The sequence below is a fragment of the Neoarius graeffei genome, chromosome 28, assembly GCF_027579695.1.
Source record: "Neoarius graeffei isolate fNeoGra1 chromosome 28, fNeoGra1.pri, whole genome shotgun sequence".
Classification (NCBI taxonomy): Eukaryota; Metazoa; Chordata; class Actinopteri; order Siluriformes; family Ariidae; genus Neoarius; species Neoarius graeffei.
In genome coordinates this window covers 38,435,592-38,456,108 of record NC_083596.1, presented here as the reverse complement: position 1 = coordinate 38,456,108, position 20,517 = coordinate 38,435,592, and the positions used below count along the sequence as shown (strand labels likewise).

At 42.9% G+C, this 20,517-nt stretch overlaps 1 protein-coding gene across 6 annotated transcripts in view; it reads left to right on the top strand.

Annotated features, from left to right (window-relative positions):
* Positions 1-284: 284 nt before the first annotated feature.
* The window catches only part of zswim7 (zinc finger, SWIM-type containing 7), an 80,226-nt gene continuing 59,993 nt past the window's right edge, over positions 285-20,517 (top strand). Inside the window, exons 1-2 of one of the 6 annotated variants that reach the window (XM_060913231.1) lie at positions 285-506; positions 768-846. In XM_060913231.1, coding sequence (XP_060769214.1) covers positions 771-846 — 76 coding nt within the window. In that variant the 5' untranslated portion in view covers positions 285-506; positions 768-770. The other 5 variants (XM_060913234.1, XM_060913229.1, XM_060913232.1 and 2 more) reach the window with 5 other exon arrangements.

Sequence of the window (20,517 nt, the reverse complement as noted above, 5' to 3'; positions counted from 1 at the left end):
TAGACCATAGAAAACTGTCACAACATGCCTGTCATGTCAACTTTTTTTTTTTTTTGGTTTGTTTGTTTTATTGACGGGGTTGTCCCCGAGGATTTTTTTTCAGCAGAGATAAAAACCAGAGGGGGGATGATCCCCACCATCAAATCGCACCCAGTATATATAAAATCAGCTTAAATATATAACATTTCCCTCGGTAGCATACAGGAGAAGAAGAAGAAAAAACTACAAAACCCACAGTTCTCTTCTTCTCTTGTGATTTCCGCTTCCTCCGGATGAATGTTTGTTTCATGACGCGGGAAAAACACTCTGGTCTTTCTTCCAAATGCTTGTTTTTATGTTAAAATGTTTTTTTTTTTTGCAGTAAATAAGATTTTCATGTAGTTTATTTGCAGTAAATACAGCTAACTTTACTGTTTCCGCTTGCTAACTCTTATCCGTACATGAAGCTGTGTGTGACTAGCAGCCTGTTGATTCGGCTCAATCCCAAATGACTCCGTCATCTCTCTGTATGTACACTCCGTTCACCTCATGACAATAGTAGCGTGTTCACTACATGTAGTGCACTAGATATCCGATTAGGACGCATTTTAATATTTCTCGACTTAAAGTTTGCCTGAAGGTGAGTGAGTGAGTGAGTGAAACTGTTGTTGTTTCGAGGTAGGAATATTTACTGACATGATTTGTAGCTAATAAATCAGTAATTTCGGGAATTATGTATTAACTTTACCTCATTAATCTGATGTTAAGTCCTGTACATCTCTCAGCAGAAAATGGCTTCATGTTTGCCTGCTGTGGCTGAGCAGCTCCTGAAAGACCTTCAGAAGGCATATTCAGAGAAAGCCCACAGTGAGTACACACATGATGGAGGTCTGCAGGGTTTTGCTTTGCTCACTGCAGTGTAAAGGTCTTTACACCAGGGGTTTCAAATTGTGAAAAAGTGAGCAGCTCCTCAGAGGAAAAACAGCTGACACCCCCCCCCAATAGTTATTATCCTGTCATTGTTGTGGTTACTGTACTGTATGTTCCACTCAGGCATAAAACGGGTGTCAACAAAAAAAATCTAACAACTTTTATTTTTTAAACATTTTCAAGACCAAATATCTTTCTTTAAAAAAAAATCTTTTAGAACGCACACTTTTTGAAGGCAGTTTCATTCTGAAGGCCTTAACACAGGTGTAAAAAATCCCAAACGTCTTACATTTAGCCAAACTTATGCTTAAATTGTGGGTCAGCCTTACCTGAAAATATTTCATCCGGTTACAGTACAATCAGCCTAAAGTTCTGGAACTAAACTAATGGCCCTTTTCCACTACCCTTTTTCAGCTCACTTCAGCCCGACACGCCTCGCGTTTCGACTACCTCAGAGCAGCACGACTCCGCTCGCTTCAGCCCTACTCAGCACCCAAAACTCGCACGGTTTTGGAGTAGGGCTGAAGTGAGCCAAATCGAGCCGAGTGGGGCTAGGGGCGTGAGGAGACATTCCCCTGTGCACTGATTGGTGAGGAGGAGTGTCTTCACATGCCCACACACACCCCGCGAGCACGCTGGGATGTGTAAGCACCGTAAACCCGGAAGAAGAAGAATTACGAGAATTTCTGAAGCCTTATGCGCCTCGCCTCATCTATACGCTCTTGCCAGTATCTGTTGGCGTTGTTAGTGACAACAAGCCACAGCACCAAGACCAGCAACACTAACGACTCCATGTCCTCCATGTTTATTGTTTACTATCCGGGTCGTGAGACTACCACTTAAAAGCTCACTGATGTCACTGTTTGCGCCGCCTAACGACATCACGTGACGTCCACCCACTTTCGCTAACTCCACCCAATGTGTCCACCCACTTCCAGCCAGCACGGTTCAGCACGGTTGTAGTCGAAATGCAACCCCAACAGCCCCGCTCAGCTCGACTCAGCCCAACTCAGCACGGCACGGCTCAGCCCAACTCAGCCGCGTTGGTAGTGGAAAAGCGGGATTAGTCAAAGCGTTCTGGATTTTCCCGGAATTCCGGATTTTTAGATTTTCCTCCGGATTTTTTCCGCTAATGACCCAGAAATCCAGATATTTGACAAAACTCTTAAAAATCTCCGGTTTTCCGAATGGAGAAATTAATTTTTCGGATTTTACGCGTTCCTAGACGCGGCGTAATACTTCACATCATCCTTGCATGGGCGCAGTCCTTAAATAGCCCAAACATAGTTCATTGATTTAAAGGTGGGGTATGAGATTTTGGAATAACGGTTCCCGCAAGCCATATTTTGAAAAGAAACACGCCCGCCCTCGCCATGCTCCCACCCCCCCGCGTCTCTTTAAGTTAGAGTGTAGAGAGCTCGGAAAAATAGCTCAAACTTTCTCATTTAAACTGTGTTTTCAGCCCCAATTTTCACTCCACACACACAATTTTCGTAGTAGCCACACTTGTCCTGATTCACACAATGTGTCTACCTACATGATAGGACTTGCAGTTTTTGAATGAGAAGCCTGAAAGTAAGGAGAGGACAGGCGCGCAGCCCATAGACTGCCATTATAAACTTGGCAGAAAAGTCACTCGTTTTTAACTCGCTCTAGTGACCTCATTGTTTACACTACAGACAAAAAAAATTACATCAGTGTGTTCAGGAGAGCCTTGTGGCGCTCACTGTGAAAGAAGTTTGTGAATATCTCCTTCCATTTTCGTGTAAATCCCCGTTGTTTGGAGGGACCTTTTTCTGTGCATTTCTGTCTCTCCCTGCTCAGCACGCAGGTTGGGGGAGGGGCTGCTCGCTCTCTCATACATACACACGCAGAAGGGACGGGCTGCTCGCGGGCTTCAGTCTGATTGACGTGTCAGTATCCGATCATTTTGAGGTGGTTACCTCGATAGGATTGGATGGCGTTTTTCCTTTATTTTACACTGTAGACTGGATTAAAATATTTCGTTTTTGGGTCAAACCTTCTATTGTACTGCTTGCAACATGGGTGTGAGGAGCTTTTCAAGCAATATGGTAAAAAATACTCCTGAAAAAAATCTCATACCCCATCTTTAAAGACAGGTGTTCTTTGTTAACGGCGCGCGTGCCAGAGCTCGTTAGGCGCGCGTGCCCAAGGCATGCCTTCAGGTGCATGTGCTAAGGTGCGCAGGACTGACACCGTTCTGCGCAAGCGCAACATGATCGCCCTAGAAAGCATGTTCAAGCTGCCAGTGTAGCTGCAGTCTTTTTAGTTGCGAATTACGAGTATTTTCTCTTGTGTTAATCATTCGCCATGTCAAAACAAGCAAAACTTTCCTCCTTCTTTTGACGTGAAGAGAGGTAAGCAACTTATTTTATATATAATATATTTTTTTCCATCAAAGTTGCATTTTGTTGTTTCGAAGCTAAGTTTTAGTGCCATTTCTAGAACACAACATCAAGAAAACGTGGAAGAAACAGCAATAATGGAAGAGCCGGTTTCTAAGCTGCCTAAAACTAGCAGTGGTAATTATTTTTTGTTACATAATGCACTCAGGCTGCCAGTCAGTGTGTGACACACACACCCTACGCCCCTGATTTATATGAGAAATTTGGTGTTCATTGGCGTGTTTAAATTTACAGACAATACGAACTAATGTAAACAATTGGCTTCAACTCACATAAATATGAATTGGAAATGTTTAGTTCACTTTAGCTTCTGCAAACGCACAACTCTACTAAAAGATTGATAAACGAGGCTCAATGTCCCCAACATTGAAACCTGAAAGCTTTAAAAACTCTAACAGACCTTTACTTTTTAACAGGACTGTTTTGGGATTTTGCTGAGTTTACCTTCAACTGTCTGATTTTTTTCAAAGTAATGAACTGTGTAGGCAGGAAAATCACCGCGTTTTCTAAATGCACTCCTGAAAATTACTCATTAACTAGGGGAATTAAATTTGATATTTTTGACATGTTAATCATTAATGTACATGAAAGAAAAATGCTTAAAAGTTATAACTTGTTTTAGTGAAAATAAGTACTAGAATGCAGGGGTTTGCGTGTTATGTTATTAAAATATTTATATTTCAGGGTTTTTTCCTTTGCTCCACTTTTATCTCTATAAACTGAAAGCAGACTGCATTAATACATCGCCCTTGCACCATCTGTACATATTCCACAGCAGCGGCCCCAATCGATACGACTCTCCTGAGCAAAATCATTCAAAGACTTCTTAGAAAAGCTTTCTTCTGCTGTATTGCGAGCTGGCAGAGAATGACAAAACAAAAACTCCTCGTGGACACGGAGCTCTTTAACGTAGCACACGTACACCGTTAGCTGAGCACAGATAGGAGGGCTCGACATTAAGGACTGCCCGATTGCCCGGGGCAAGTGAAACATGCATTCAGGCAAGTGGGATATGTGCCCGACAGGGCAAGTTAGAATGAGCATATATTACGAACTCGCACCACAGAAATGAGGCTTTTTGAACTTTTATTTCAGTTCCTAAAAGCGTCCTTCACTACGTATCCGCCATTACGTCTCGGTTTCATTTCCTGCTTTGCAAGCTATTTGATATACCCCCGCTGCTGTAGTATGGTACACATATTGTTTATAGACCCCTTGTGCATGACATCACGCTTCACATGATAATTACAGCTGGGGTCAGACAGGCACTGTCTTTCATGCAAGCAAGGCTTAATCTGTCTTCAGTATAGTTAATTTTTGTGCTGTTTTTACATGCTCAAACAGAGAAATAGATACCGTCTCCCCGCTATCAAGAAAAATGTTAACAAATGGAAGCAAATGCTTCAAGAACAACGAGAGGAGCTCAGCCTGAAAACTCCAGAGAGATTGGTGATCCTCTTCCCATCTTTACTTCTGAGAGCCGCTGCCACTCCAAGATGCTCTTTTTATACCCAGTCATGTTAATGACCTATTGCCAATTGACCTAATGAGTTGCAATTTGGTCCTCCAGCTGTTCCTTTTTTGTACCTTTAACTTTTCCAGCCTCTTATTGCCCCTGTCCCAACTTTTTTGAGATGTGTTGCTGTCATGAAATTTCAAATGAGCCAATATTTGGCATGAAATTTCAAAATGTCTCACTTTCAACATTTGATATGTTGTCTATGTTCTATTGTGAATACACTATCAGTTTTTGAGATTTGTAAATTATTGCATTCCATTTTTATTTACAATTTGTACTCTGTCCCAACTTTTTTGTAATCGGGGTTGTATAAACTCGTATATATTTATAATTTTAACGATTAACGTTAACTGCATGACAGATGTCAAGTCTCGATATGTGACTCCCCTACAAGGATGCATTGCATTCCGTCGCAAGTCAAAATGTAAACGGTGTCAATGCGCCAAGCATGCCGAGTGGGTGGGTTTGACCCAAAACAGGCGGTATACAATAATGGGATAGCGATCAATATTTATTTATAATTTAATATTTAGTCGACCAGCATTTATACATGGATCCATACACAGTTATAGTTCACTTGGTAATCATAGTGATGGCTAAAATTACAGACTTACCCATGGTTCGAGGCCTTTATTAAAACCAGGCATCTAACATGCCGCTCCGCTTCTTAGTCACCATTTCTAGTCATGTGGTAGCGCGGTTCAATCGCAGTACACGAAACATTGTCAACACCTTGTCAGCCAATCAGATTACATCTTCGTTACAGCACACGGCAGCATAATGGCTGCCTCTATTTCCTACAGACGTGTTAGTATCTGACCATTATTTAGTTGAATAAAACTAAACATTTGCATGCTGCTCAGATTTGTAAACAAAAATATTTTTTGTCACTCAATGAAAAATAGACCACGGCAAATCCTACTGCAGACGGCGATTTGCCGCCGCTGACCGGCTACTTTTGAGATCTCTGGTTACTATGCTTCCATTGCAATACCTTTTTACAGTATTAATAAATGTCAAGTCAATTTATTTGTATAGGGCTTTTAATAATAGACCTTGTTGCAAAGCAGCTTTACCAGAAAATAAAGATTTTAAATATTTGCATTAATAAATGTATCCCCACTGAGCAAGCCTGAGGCGACAGTGGTGAAGAAAAACTCCCTGAGATTATATGAGGAAGAAGCCTTAAGGGGAACCCATCCTCATTTGTATGATGAGATAACATGATTATAAATAACTCGCTTCTGTAAGTCCTGTAGAGTCAAAAAGTGCAACTGCGTAACCAGGAAATTCATTATACGTTTCATGTGAAGTGTTTTTTTTATTTATTTATTTTTTTTGACGTGATCAACTGTTCCTTGATGGAGACTTGAGTGTCCAACTATTCATGGCATCTGCAGTCCTAAAGTTATCATGGTAATTGTAGTCCTGAACAATCTTCTGAATATATCTTTCGACGGTCCATATGGGGACGTTCTGGACAGGAGCGAAGTGATGAGAATCTCAGCCAGAAATAGGGCATCAGGATGGATCAATGTGATTTTCCTTACAGCCAAAATCATCTATCAGTCGTGTCGAGCAAGCACGGACCCCTATGACCCTGCCTCTCCAACCGACTTTATCCTGCATTACCGCAGGTAGTTCTTCTACTAGGCAGCCCGTGTCGTCCCGCAGTTGATCGATGTAGGTATGTGTGGGACGACCCACAGAGGTGGTACCGTGTTTGGGCTGCCATAGAAGTAGATTGCTTGCCAGTTTTTCCTTGTTGCGCCAGCAGTGGCCAGCAAACTGTAATCATCATCTCTCCTGGATGGTTGCCGATACGGGGGGGGAATAAATCTGTATAGTTCTTTATTTGTTGGATGGTCTTTCCAGGAGATATTTAAGGCTGTTCTTAACATTCTTGTAAAGGCACCGTCGAGTGAGGATTGGAGTTTGGAGGCGAGTGTCCAGGTAGTTGACCCATAAACCAGGACAGATTCAGTGGTGGCTCTGAAGAAGTTACTATTTAGGTCTGGTGGAAGGTTGGATTTCCAAGCTTTATCCAAGCTGTTTAGAGCTCCCCAGGCTTTTCTGAGACGAAGCTTGACGTCTCTCTTGGAGGATGCAGTGTTGCTGCCTACTGTACATATATGAACTCGGCAGTCTCTTTGATATCGTCACCGTCTGGCGATTTAATGGTGCCTTCTACATTGTAGGACATTAGTTCCGTTTTGCACGTATTTACGTACAGGCCAATCGAGTGAGCTGCGTCTTCAACGAAGTGAAGTAGGGTGGTGGCGGCATCTATGTTGTCAGCAAAGAGGACGAGGTCATCAGCATAGTCGGTATCAGTTATTTTCAGTTCTGGATAATGCCGACTCCTCCGGGCTCTTTCCAGGGTGAACCCAAGTTCTCTATACTCATCCGCTGGAATTCGTAGCACGTAGTTTTTGACGACAGCCAAAATACTGCAGAGTCTCAACACTTGAGACTCTGACAAATCAGATTGAAAAGCACAACAGTACTGTGGTGTAAAAAAAAAAATAGACTTGTTGAACTTCCAGCCAATCAGAAGCGAATATTTTCCATCCCCTTGGTTTAAATGCTTTTGGTGCCTCTAAAAATGGAGCGAACTGCTCTGAAACAGAAAATTACCCGTACATAATCATGATGGTGTTTGGGAAATTTATTGCCATTTCCGCAGCTCGTATGCCATGATGAGATCACAGCGCTGAGATCTGCTCTCGCACTGTCGATTTGTCTGGTGCTTTATTAATCATCGATTAGCGAGGCAGAATTCAGCCCGAGCAGAAAGCTGTTCAGTGGTTTTGTTCTGCAATTTGGAAATATTTTCTGCAAATACACAAGCCTTCCTACTACACCCTTCTCAACCTAATAATGCCTATATTTACATCATATCTAGCTTTACAGCTCATAGCATTACTGTAATTCTTTATTCTCTCACTCCTTTTTAATTTCAGTCTTCACAGATCCTTCTCTGCAGCAAAGTTATCATTCCATGATACCTCCACAGGTCTTTCGTCCCCCTCGCCCTGACACTATGGGCTACTACAACTTGAAGTATACCAACTAATTCATAAATGTACTAGTTATCACACCCACACATTATCCTTCCACGCAACATACTAATAAAGGTATCACCACAATAAGAAATAGAACACAACTGTTCTTCAAGAAATAAAACATTCATTTTCATGTTAGACGTCATGTTGCATTTTGTCAAGATTAAGTTTCTAGCTTGAACAATAGATTGTTACTCAAAATGCAGGGTTTTTTTTCTAGAAAAATTTAGTATGAGGGCGCTCACCATGGCGAGGGAGCGAAGCGGGGGGGGGATGGTGCCGGTTGTCCGTCCCCCAACCCCCGCCGTGCAAAGGCTTTGAAAAATTGAGGCTACAATGGGACATTCTGAGGCTATCTGAGAGGGAAATTGTAACAAATTGTGTCAACATTGAAAAAGAAAGAAGTAATCTTCTTCTGCTCCGGACAGTCTTTGGCTTTCTTCCGTTTCGTGCTGCGGGATGACATCTTTAAATGCCCAAGTGTCAACAAAAACAACTCGCAAACTACTTCTGTCAAAAGCTCCCGTGCCGGTGGGTGAAAGGTTATTCAGTCTCGAAATCTCGCTCTACAAGTCAGCTGACCTTGTATGTGACCCATGTCAAATCTCGCGAGAGCAGCCATGACAAGTAAACAACTAAACAACATGGCGCCTCAGTCTGGAAAACACCAATTCGAATTGTTTTTGCTCCGTCTGGCGGTGTATCTACTATGATTGGAATATTTTTGGAGTAATTATAACGTATTCCATGATCAGACACATTGTCACGTGGTGTTGCTGGGATGTTTTCACGGAGAAAATATCGTTTTGAGAAAGATTGCATGTTGTGCAGTAGCATATACTGTAAGTGCATGGCCTAAGGCCCAATCCCAATTCTAATTTCTACCCCTACCCCTTCCCCTCCCCCTTCCCCTTGGCCCTTCCCCTTGAAACTGAGCTACAAGGGATAGGGCTTGAAATTCAACCCCTATGTATTGGGATAGCCCTTCAACGATCGCATACGTCATCGCGTACCTCCGTCAGCGTTTACGTTAGCAAAACGCGACCAAATGCGTCACTGGCTGCGACCAGCCGCTACAGTCAGAGCCAGAGGCAGAACCAGAAATCTCTGCTGGCAGGGTGTGATTTGTTAACTAACACCACTGAATGGGATATCTTTGGCGCTTCGTGCACCACATCCGACAGAATGAGGTGTCAGAACACTCATGTAAACAATAAAAGCGAGAATAACAGAACAAAACGTACGCAGTCAAGCAACCGAAAACAATACTCACTCCCAAAGCTTTTTAGCAGCAGCTTGGATTTCAGAAATCGCTGCTCATTCTCAGCTCGAAAGCGAATCAAGCGGCGTGTTTCCTCTGGATAACAACTTAAAACACGTAAATAATGGAGAAAACACATTTATGACAATCTTTCGCCGCGGGATCCGCCATCTTTCTGAAATCCGCATGAAATCTCGCTGAAATCCGCATGGCATTGTGGGAAATCACTCAAACCCCTTCGTTCGGAGTCAGCTCCAGGAAAATCTCCGTTTGGAGGGGTACAGAAGCCCTACCCCTTCCCCTACCCCTCCGCGTTAACTGGGATTGGGATACCCCTACCCCTTCACGTGAACGCGCAAAATGGAGGGGAAGGGCCAAGGGGTTGGTCCAAGGGGTGAAATGGGATTCGGCCTAAGTGTGACTTGGGGTTCAATCGGCATTTCGGTAAGGGGGCGCACACCGAGAGTAAGAGGGCGCAGCGCCCCTGTTCCCCGGTTTAGACAAAAGCCTGCAATTTACCAATATATACAGTGGGGCAAAAAAGTATTTAGTCAGTCACCAATTGTGCAAGTTCTCCCACTTAAAAAAGATGGGAGAGGCCTGTAATTTTCATCATAGGTATACCTCAACTATGAGAGACAGAATGAGGGAAAAAAAATCCAGAAAATCACATTGTCTGTCTGATTTTTAAAGAATTTATTTGCAAATTATGGTGGAAAATAAGTATTTGGTCAATAACAAAAGTTCATCTCAATACTGTTTATATACCCTTTGTTGGCAATGACAGAGGTCAAACGTTTTCTGTAAGTCTTCACAAGGTTTTCACACACTGTTGCTGGTATTTTGGCCCATTCCTCCATGCAGATCTCCTCTAGAGCAGTGATGTTTTGGGGCTGTCGCTGGGCAACACAGACTTTCAACTCCCTCCAAAGATTTTCTATGGGGTTGAGATCTGGAGACTGGCTAGGCCACTCCAGGACCTTGAAATGCTTCTTACGAAGCCACTCCTTCGTTGCCCGGGTGGTGTGTTTGGGATCATTGTCATGCTGAAAGACCCAGCCACGTTTCATCTTCAGTGCCCTTGCTGATGGAAGGAGGTTTTCACTCAAAATCTCACGATACATGGCCCCATTCATTCTTTCCTTTACACGGATCAGTCGTCCTGGTCCCTTTGCAGAAAAACAGCCCCAAAGCATGATGTTTCCACCCCCATGCTTCACAGTAGGTATGGTGTTCTTTGGATGCAACTCAGCATTCTTTCTCCTCCAAACACGACAAGTTGAGTTTTTACCAAAAAGTTCTATTTTGGTTTCATCTGACCATATGACATTCTCCCAATCCTCTTCTGGATCATCCAAATGCTCTCTAGCAAACTTCAGACGGGCCTGGACATGTACTGGCTTAAGCAGGGGGACACGTCTGGCACTGCAGGATTTGAGTCCCTGGCGGCGTAGTGTGTTACTGATGGTAGCCTTTGTTACTTTGGTCCCAGCTCTCTGCAGGTCATTCACTAGGTCCCCCCGTGTGCTTCTGGGATTTTTGCTCACCGTTCTTGTGATCATTTTGACCCCACGGGGTGAGATCTTGCGTGGAGCCCCAGATCGAGGGAGATTATCAGTGGCCTTGTATGTCTTCCATTTTCTAATAATTGCTCCCACAGTTGATTTCTTCACACCAAGCTGCTTACCTATTGCAGATTCAGTCTTCCCAGCCTGGTGCAGGTCTACAATTTTGTTTCTGGTGTCCTTTGACAGCTCTTTGGTCTTGGCCATAGCGGAGTTTGGAGTGTGACTGAGGTTGTGAACAGGTGCCATTAATACAGGTAACGAGTGGAGGACAGAGGAGCCTCCTAAAGAAGTTGTTACAGGTCTGTGAGAGCCAGAAATCTTGCTTGTTTGTAGGTGACCAAATACTTATTTTACCGAGGAATTTACCAATTAATTCATTAAAAATCCTACAATGTGATTTCCTGGATTCTTTCCCCCCATTCTGTCTCTCATAGTTGAAGTGTACCTATGATGAAAATTACAGGCCCCTCTCATCTTTTTAAGTGGGAGAACTTGCACAATTGGTGGCTGACTAAATACTTTTTTGCCCCACTGTATGTATGCAAGATAAGAACTAGTCTTCGCTTTCTGAACCAGATGAGTCAATGAATGCAATCTGCCATCTTCGTGGGCCATACGGCTTTTGTTGAAGGCCTCCTCTTGCCCCGAAGAAACAATCCTCTTCTTGGGAGCCATGTTTGTAGACCGCATTGAATTCTGGGAGATGCATGGCGGAAACTGCCGAACACTGCTGAGGTAGTTGTCGGATCCTCCCAGCGGGTATTAAAAGTGACGAAATCTTACATCGGAAAATGGCACCTGCCCTTATTTGGTTGTCATCACCTTTCGTCGGTATTACATAAATATTGCTCAACTTTGACCTGGAAAATGCCGTCAGGTTCGCGCGGCGCAGGTTTCAGTTTATTTACAGCCCCGCTAGTTTGCTAAATTGAGAACCATTGAATCCCGAGCCTGATTTTTTTTTTTTTTTTTTTTTTTTTATTCTGCAAAATTGCAGGTGGTTTAATTTTTCTTCTGCAATCTTGAATCATTCTGCAAAATGCAGACTGCAGACGGGTATTTCGAACACTGCTGTTACTGCAGCTGATGGCTGTACAAGTGTTGCAAGACTACACTAGCTAGAGCAAGAGCTCCTTCTCTTTGCAGTGATGATACTCGTGAGAAATCCAATGGAGACGTATTGGACACAGAAAACACTGGACTCAGAGTTCCAGAATGCAATGCAGCCATATGACCGTTGCCTTGAGAGATTCAACTCGGTTCGTTAGAGATCTACAAGGTGACGAGCGCGATGATGACGATGATTTATGGTATTAGCAGAAAAGTTGAAGCTTTGGATCTGACTAAAGCACTCCTGCGTCACTTTTTTTTAAAGATAGATGAAGCAAGGGTTAAATCCCACTAGCTGCACTATCAGCAGGTAGTCAAAAGGCATTGTGGGTAATGTAGGTAACTGTTAACCGAAAGAGGTTTCGACTTGGTTCTGAAATTTACAACAAATTTTGGATGCAGTCAATGATAACCGCATAATTATAAAGGTTCAGGATGTACTTAACACAGTACACAATATTCAGTTTTTTCCAATAAATGTTTCTTTAAGAGCACCAACCAACCCACCAACAAGAAAAGAACCAGTTCGTTATCTTTTTTTTTTTTTTTCCCTGGAAAGTATGAGAAAGCAATCCGTTCCCACAGAACTGGATGCTTACTAGATACGAGGAACGCATTTAAGTGCTCCAGTCTACAAGCTTCAAAACATTTCGCTTTTGTGTACAAGACTGAAAGCCTTCACCTGAACTACGGATCGAACAATGAAAAACACGTTTTGTCTCACTGTTCAGGCGATTTGTGATTTGGAAGAAACTGGTCTGTGAAATTGTGCAATGATGTCGTCCTTCAGATAAGCAAGCCTCGAATCCTGGGGCACGAGTCACAGTGATCACTGACTAGAAATAAGAGCAAGGAATGAACACACACCCACATGTTCAGATCAACATAAATAAAAACAAAAGGTCTTATTAGTTATTGCCTCATATGGACTACAAAGGCTAATCACAGCAGTCAAATAAACCATGATGCAATTTTAGAGCTGAAAACCAAATCATCATGTCACTGCAGGGAAAACAGAGACACGCACGTGACCGGACACTCTGAGGGACACACACACACAAACCTCACATAATGCCTGAGAGCTTCCTGTCTTTGAGTTCATTTGTTTGTGATGTATGTGGCTGCTCAGGGCTGCGTTAACACTTTTATGCTATTAGAGATGACATTTTGATCACTGCAGGCTTATAGATGACTTGCAACCACGTGATTTAAAATGCACTACGTACAGTGCCTTGGAAAAGTATTCATACCCCTGAACTCTTTCACATTTTTCCACCTTACAACCACGAACTTAAAAGTTTTTTATTGAGATTTTATGTGATCGACCAACACAGAGTAGCACATAATTGTGAAGTGAAACGAAAATGATAAATGGTCTTCAAAACTTTGAACAAATAAAAATCTGAAAAATGTGGTGTGCATTAGTATTCAGCCCCCTGTACTCTGATACCTCTAAATACAATCCAGTGCAATCAATTGCCTTCAGAAGTCATTTAATTAGTTCATAGAGTCCTACTGTGTGTAATTTACTCTCAGCATAAATACACTTGTTCTGTGAAGGCCTCAGTGGTTTGTTAGAGAACACTGAAGACCAAACAGCATCATGAAGACCAAAGAACTCACCAGACAGGTCAGGGATAAAGTTCTGGAGAAGTTTAAAGCAGGGTTAGGTTATAAAAAAAAATATCCCAAGCTCTGAACATCTCAAGAAGCACTGTTCAATCCATCATTCAAAAATGGAAAAAGTGTGGCACAACTGCAAACCTACCAAGACATGGCCGTCCACCTAAACTGACAGAGCGAGCAAGGAGAGCACTGGTCAGAGAAGCAGCCAAGAGGCCCATGATCACTCTGGAGGAGCTGCAGAAACCCACAGCTCAGGTGGGAGAATCTGTGCACAGGACAACTATAAGTCATACACTCCACAAATCTGGCCTTTTTGGAAGAGTGGCAAGAAGAAAGCCATTGTTGAAAGACAGGCATAAGAAGCCATGTAGGAGACACAGCAAACATGTGGAAGAAGGTGCTTTGGTCAGATGAGACCAAAGTTGAACTTTTTGGCCTAAATGCAAAGCGCTATGTGTGGCGGAAAACTAACACTGCTCATCACCCTGCGCACACCATCCCCACTGTTGCCCCTTTTCCACCAAAGCAGTTCCAGGGCTGGTTCGGGGCCAGTGCTTAGTTTGGAACCGGGTTTTCTGTTTCCACTGACAAAGAACTGGCTCTGGGGCCAGAAAAACTGGTTCCAGGCTAGCACCAACTCTTTGCTGGGCCAGAGGAAAGAACCGCTTACGTCAGCGGGGGGGCGGAGTTGTTAAGACCAACAACAATAACAAGACCGCGGAAGATCGGCATTTTTAAGCGGCGAGAAGCCGCAGCTGTACAAACGCGGTCATTTATTATTATTGTTGTTGTTGTTGTTGTTGCTGCTGCTGCTGCTTCTTCCATGTTGTTTTTGCTTCGATATTCGCGCCAAGGTTTAAGCAAACGTAGCGACGTAACTGACATACAGCGACGTAATGACGTGGCACCGCGAGCTATGGAAAAGCAAACTGGTTCTCAGCTGGCTCGCAAGTTGAACGAGTTGTGAACCAGCACCAGCACTGGCTCCGAACCAGCCCTGGAACTGATTTGGTGGAAAAGGGGTATGTGAAACATGGTGGTGGCAGCATCATGCTATGGGGATGCTTTTCTTCAGCAGGGACAGGGAAGCTGGTCAGAGTTGATGGGAAGATGGATGGAGCTAAATACAGGGCAATCCTGGAAGAAAACCTGTTGGAGGCTGCAAAAGACTTGAGACTGGGAAGGAGATTCACCTTCCAGCAAGACAATGACCCTAAACATACAGCCAGAGCTACAATGGAATGGTTTAGATCAAAGAATATTCATGTGTTAGAATGGCCCAGTCAAAGTCCAGACCTAAATCCCATTGAGCATCTGTGGCAAGACTTGAAAATTGCTGTTCACAGACGCTTTCCATCTAATCTGGCTGAGCTTGAGCTATTTTGCAAAGAAGAATGGGCAAAAATTTCAGTGTCTAGATGCGCAAAGCTGGTAGAGACATACCACAAAAGACTTGCAGCTGTAATTGCAGCAAAAGTGCCCCTTTTCCACCAAAGCAGTTCCAGGGCTGCTTCGGGGCCAGTGCTTGGTTTGGAACAGGGTTTTCTGTTTGCACTGACAAAGAACTGGCTCTGGGGCCAGAAAAACCGGTTCCAGGCTAGCACCAACTCTCTGCTGGGCCAGAGGAAAGAAACGCTTGCGTCAGCCGGGGGGGGGCGGAGTTGTTAAGACCAACAACAATAACAAGACCGCGAAAGATCGCCATTTTTAAGCGACGAGAAGCAGCAGCTGTACAAATGTGAAGTCATTTATTATTATTGTTGTTGTTGCTGCTGCTTCTTCTGTGTTGTTTTTGCGTCGATATTCACGCCAAGGTTTATGCAAACGTAGTGACGTAACTGACGTATACATTGATGACGTATACCAGTGTTTCCCAACCTTTCTTGAGCCACGGCACATATTTTACATTGGAAAAATCCCACAGCGCACCACCAAACAAAAATGTCACAAAAAGTATATATAATGAAATCATCTAGTCTCAATTTACTCACAATTTACTTACTCAGTGTGAAATCTGGGCCTGTTTAGTTGAACACAAAGCTGATATACTCGCAGGAATTGAAGACAGACACACACGAAGATCTTCCTCAACAGCTCTGAATCTCCTCTCCTTTTTTAGTTTTCATAGCAGTCATGCTTGAAAAGCCCAGCTCGCATAGATAGGTTGTGGAAAATCACCTTTTTTGCTTTCTTCTGACCTCTTCTCATACTAGGGCCTTCATCTGGGTCAGAATTTTCTCCAGGATCCAGTTTGGATTGTTTACTTTTTCTTTTCAAATATTTATCCATCGCTATCACACCCAAAGCATTACTAATTCTATTGTTTGAATGGCAACAGGTACAGGTTAATTAGCTACCTGCTGCCATCTAGTGGAAGAGTATTTAATGGTTTTGCCTGTCACTATACGTCGCTGGCATAGACGAACGAAGACAAATTATTTGCAGTATGGTAAATAAATAATTTTCAGAACAATTAAGTGAAATTGGATAATTTCCCACGGTACACCTGATGATCTCTCACGGCACACGAATGTACCGCGGCACAGTGGTTGGGAATCACTGACGTATACAACGACGTAACTGACATATACAGCGACGTAATGACGTGGCTCCACTTAGCACCGCAAGCTATGGAAAAGCAAACTGGTTCTCAGCTGGCTCGCAAGTTGAACGAGTTGTGAACCAGCACCGGCACCGAACCAGCCCTGGAACTGATTTGGTGGAAAAGGGGTAAAGGTGGCTCTACAAAGTATTGACACAGGGGGGCTGAATACTAATGCACACCACATTTTTCAGATTTTTATTTGTTTAAAATTTTGAAGACCGTTTTATCATTTTCGTTTCACTTCACAATTATGTGCTACTCTGTGTTGGTCCATCACATAAAATCTCAATAAAAAACTTTTAAGTACGTGGTTGTAAGGTGGAAAAATGTGAAAAAGTTCAAGGGATATGAATACTTTTGCAAGGCACTGTAGAGCCTCCTGTTTTCCATTTCAAAAAGCATTAAATTCCGTTTCAGAGAATGGCTAATTCCGTTTCAGACAATTTTTCAGTTATATGCTCAAATGACAACTAAATTGTCATTTTTAGATTTTCAACATATACATAATTCAGAATCAGAATTCTTAAGTACATGTAATAAATGCATGAAATTTTATGTTTCAGGTAACTGGTGTTGGGAGGCATCTGCTTGTTTGTTGTCCTTGTGCATCTATCCCTGTAATCCTGCTTTACTGGCCTGCTGTAGTACAACTTCATATAAAGCTTTAAACTTTCAGTACACAGTCTAAGATCTTAATGCACCTTAGAAAACCTTGCACAGGTGTTTTTCCACTGAGGGAGCTATGCCAAGCGCATCTCAGTTCCTGAAACACCACTCTTTCATGCAATCATTCACTCACAATTATATTGCTATGTTAAATAAAACTCCCCTTATTTCTTGTGTGTTTCTGGCTTTTTATGTGATCTTTTATTGTGTCCACTCTGACAAAGTCTATGGTATGGTTGCAAAATTTGCAGAAAAGGAGGCCTCCATCCTCATAGAAATCAACTGGAAATTGTCTCACCCTTTTTTTAGCTGTGATAGAAAGTACAGGGAGGGACCTTTTCACTCTTTTTGGGGTAGCCATACTGCAATTTTTCCCTCCTTTTCCCCTACACCCACTAGTGACATCTACAGGATATCATTACACACTACAAAGTCATTTAATAAATTAATCAAGATAAAATTATAATACTTACCCATGACTACCCAAATCACTTTACCTAACAAAATGTTTCATTTATGTTTTTAAAGCATAGTTAAAATTAAATATTTTAAAAATTTTATACCTGTATGTGCTGCCACCTAGTGTGATGCAAGGTAAACATCCCTGGGGACACCATCAAAACATTAGGGAAGACAGGATTTGACAGCTTGATAAATCTTCATGTATCTCACCAACTAATTGATGGATTTTAATTTCGAAAAAAGTTTTGAAAAGGTCAGAATGTGTAGATTCTGTTTCTGACCCCAATTTCCGCGATTTCCGTCCGTTTTCCGCGATCGCGGAAAATCAGAGGCACTAGCTACGTCATGAGCGTCTGCCATGATGGTGGATATACAAAGCAACTAGGATGGCAGCCACTGAAAGCGTGTCTGTAAACAACGCTGAATTTTCTCACTATTACCATGATTTGAACGGTCAAGCGAAGATTCGATACAAAGAGAAGCTAGATATGTGTGGTTTTGACCTATATTATTTTAAAAAGTCAGACTTTTCTGAAGATAAGGCGCTTCTATGTACCATCGAGTACCCAGATATTGCATTCTATCTGGTTCGGTTGCCGAAGAATCAAGTCCGACCTTGGACGAAACATAGCCCATGTTCTGAGTGGGTGCCCAGTCTGGATTGTTTCTATCGTATAATTTTGCTGGCGCTCCTTGAAGTGAAATGGTAATACACGTGTTAAAATTATAACAACGACCGAGTGAACCATGACAAGAGAACGCTCATTTTATAGCAAAATTCTAGCAACATGAGAAAAAAAAATGATCGAGAAAGCTTTTGAATATGACCTGAGATAAAATGATCACTGCAAACACAAGCTTTATTGGTTTTCGCCTCTGTTAGATCAGCCCTGCCGATGTTGTTCAGCCGTGCTCATCTCCTCTCCGTGTGCTAAGCCTCAGAGTTTCCTCGCCCCCTTTCTGAATCATGGACGGAATTCTAAAAAATCGAAACGTGCCACCGGTGGTGTAGTGGTTAGCGCTGTCGCCTCACAGCAAGAAGGTCCTGGGTTCGAGCCCCGGGGCCGGCAAGGGCCTTTCTGTGTGGAGTTTGCATGTTCTCCCCGTGTCCGCGTGGGTTTCCTCCGGGTGCTCCGGTTTCCCCCACAGTCCAAAGACATGCAGGTTAGGTTAACTGGTGACTCTAAATTGACCGTAGGTGTGAATGTGAGTGTGAATGGTTGTCTGTGTCTATGTGTCAGCCCTGTGATGACCTGGCGACTTGTCCAGGGTGTACCCCGCCTTTCGCCCGTAGTCAGCTGGGATAGGCTCCAGCTTGCCTGCGACCCTGTAGAAGGATAAAGCGGCTAGAGATAATGAGATGAGATGAGATGAAACGTGCCACGGTCACAAGGACTGTTGTGACTGCAACCATATACAGCACAAAGATATGGCAGAGCTAAAAGAACGCTTAAAACAGTGGAAAAACAAAGAGTTGCGCATGCGTGATTGTTTTGTACGGAATGTCGCTTGACCCAGCATTTGTATATCCACCAACATGGCCGACATCCGGATTTCTATTTTGCTTTGACGTCACTTGCGAGTCAAGGATATACAATAACCCGGCTCTACAAACTTGTGCACACATTCTTATAATGGGACATGTGTCTGTGCTCACAATTCACATCCAAATTCTGTTTCTGTAACAGCATTCCTTGTAGTTTCAAGCCATGTTTCACAAAGAGCTTACAAACCATGTACAGGATCTCACTGTCGAAAGGTATCAATCAGGAGAGGGGTTCCAAAGAATTTCCAAAACCATTGAACTGCATTAAAAGCTATCATCAAGAAGTGTAGAAATTGGGGCAGCATAGTGACCGAGTTACCAAGAACAAGACGTCCCTCGAAAATGAATGAAGGGACAAGAAGAAAACTCATCAAGGAGGCTGGCGAGAGACCTGTCTAAATCATCCAAAACCATGTGGTCTGATGAGACCAAGGAGGAATGCTCAGTGCATTATTCTCAAGCAAAAAAAAAGACACCTGACCACCCAAAGAACACCAGTCCCATGGAAACCATGTGGTCTGATGAGACCAAGGAGGAATGCTCAGTGCATTATTCTCAAGCAAAAAAAAAAGACACCTGACCACCCAAAGAACACCAGTCCCACGGTGGTAGCAGAATCATGCTTATAGCACGGCTTCTTTTCAGCTGAGACTAGGACTGTAGTCAAGATAGAGGGAATCATGGATAGCTACAAATACTGATGTGTTTTCACAGGACTTTGTTAGACAGCTGAAGATGAAAAGCGTTTCATTTTCCAGCATGATGACGACAAATCCACTTCAACAAAGGAATGGTTTCAGAAGGTGGGGATCACCTTTTTGGCATGGCCCAGTCAAAGCTCAGATCTAAATCCTATTGAAAACCTGTGGAATAATTTGCAGAGGGCTGTACACAGTAACTCTTTCGTGTCCATCATCTTTGCTCAGTCATACAGTATCTTGCAAAAGTATTCGTCCCCCTTAGTGTTTGTCCTGTTTTGTCGCATTATAAGCTGGAATTGAAATGAATTTTGGGGGGTTTAACACCATTTGATTTACCCAACATGCCTACCTCTTTAAAGGTGAAAATTGTTGTTTTATTGGGACACAAACAATAAGATGAGAAAACAGAAATCTGGAGTGTGCATAGGTATTCACCCCCCTAAAGTCACTACTTTGTAGAGCCACTTTTTGCTGCAATTCCAGCTGCAAATCTCTTGGGGTATGTCTCTATTAGCTTAGCACATCTAGCCACTGGGATTTTTGCCCATTCCTCAAGGCAAAACTGCTTCAACTCCTTCAAGTCAGATGGGTTGCGTTGGTGTACAGCAATCTTCAAGTTATGCCACAGATTCTCAATTGGATTGAGGTCTGGGCTTTGACTAGGCCATTCCAAGACATTTAAATGTTTCCTTTTAAACCACTCCACTGTAACTTTAGCAATATGTTTAGGGTCATTGTCCTGCTGGAACATGAACCTTCATCCCAGTTGTGAACCTCTGGCTGACTCAAACAGGTTTTTCTCCAGAATTGCCCTGTATTTAGTGCTATCCAGCTTTCCTTCAGTCCTAACCAGCTTTCCTGTCCCTGCAGATGAAAAATATCCCCACACCATGATGCTGCCACCACCATGCTTCACTGTAGGAATGGTGATCTCAGTGTGTTGGGTTTGTGCCACACATGGCGTTTCCCATGATGGCCAAAAAGATCAATTTTAGTCTCATTTGACCAGAGAATCTTCTTCCATGTGTTTGGGGAGTCTGCCACATGCTGTTG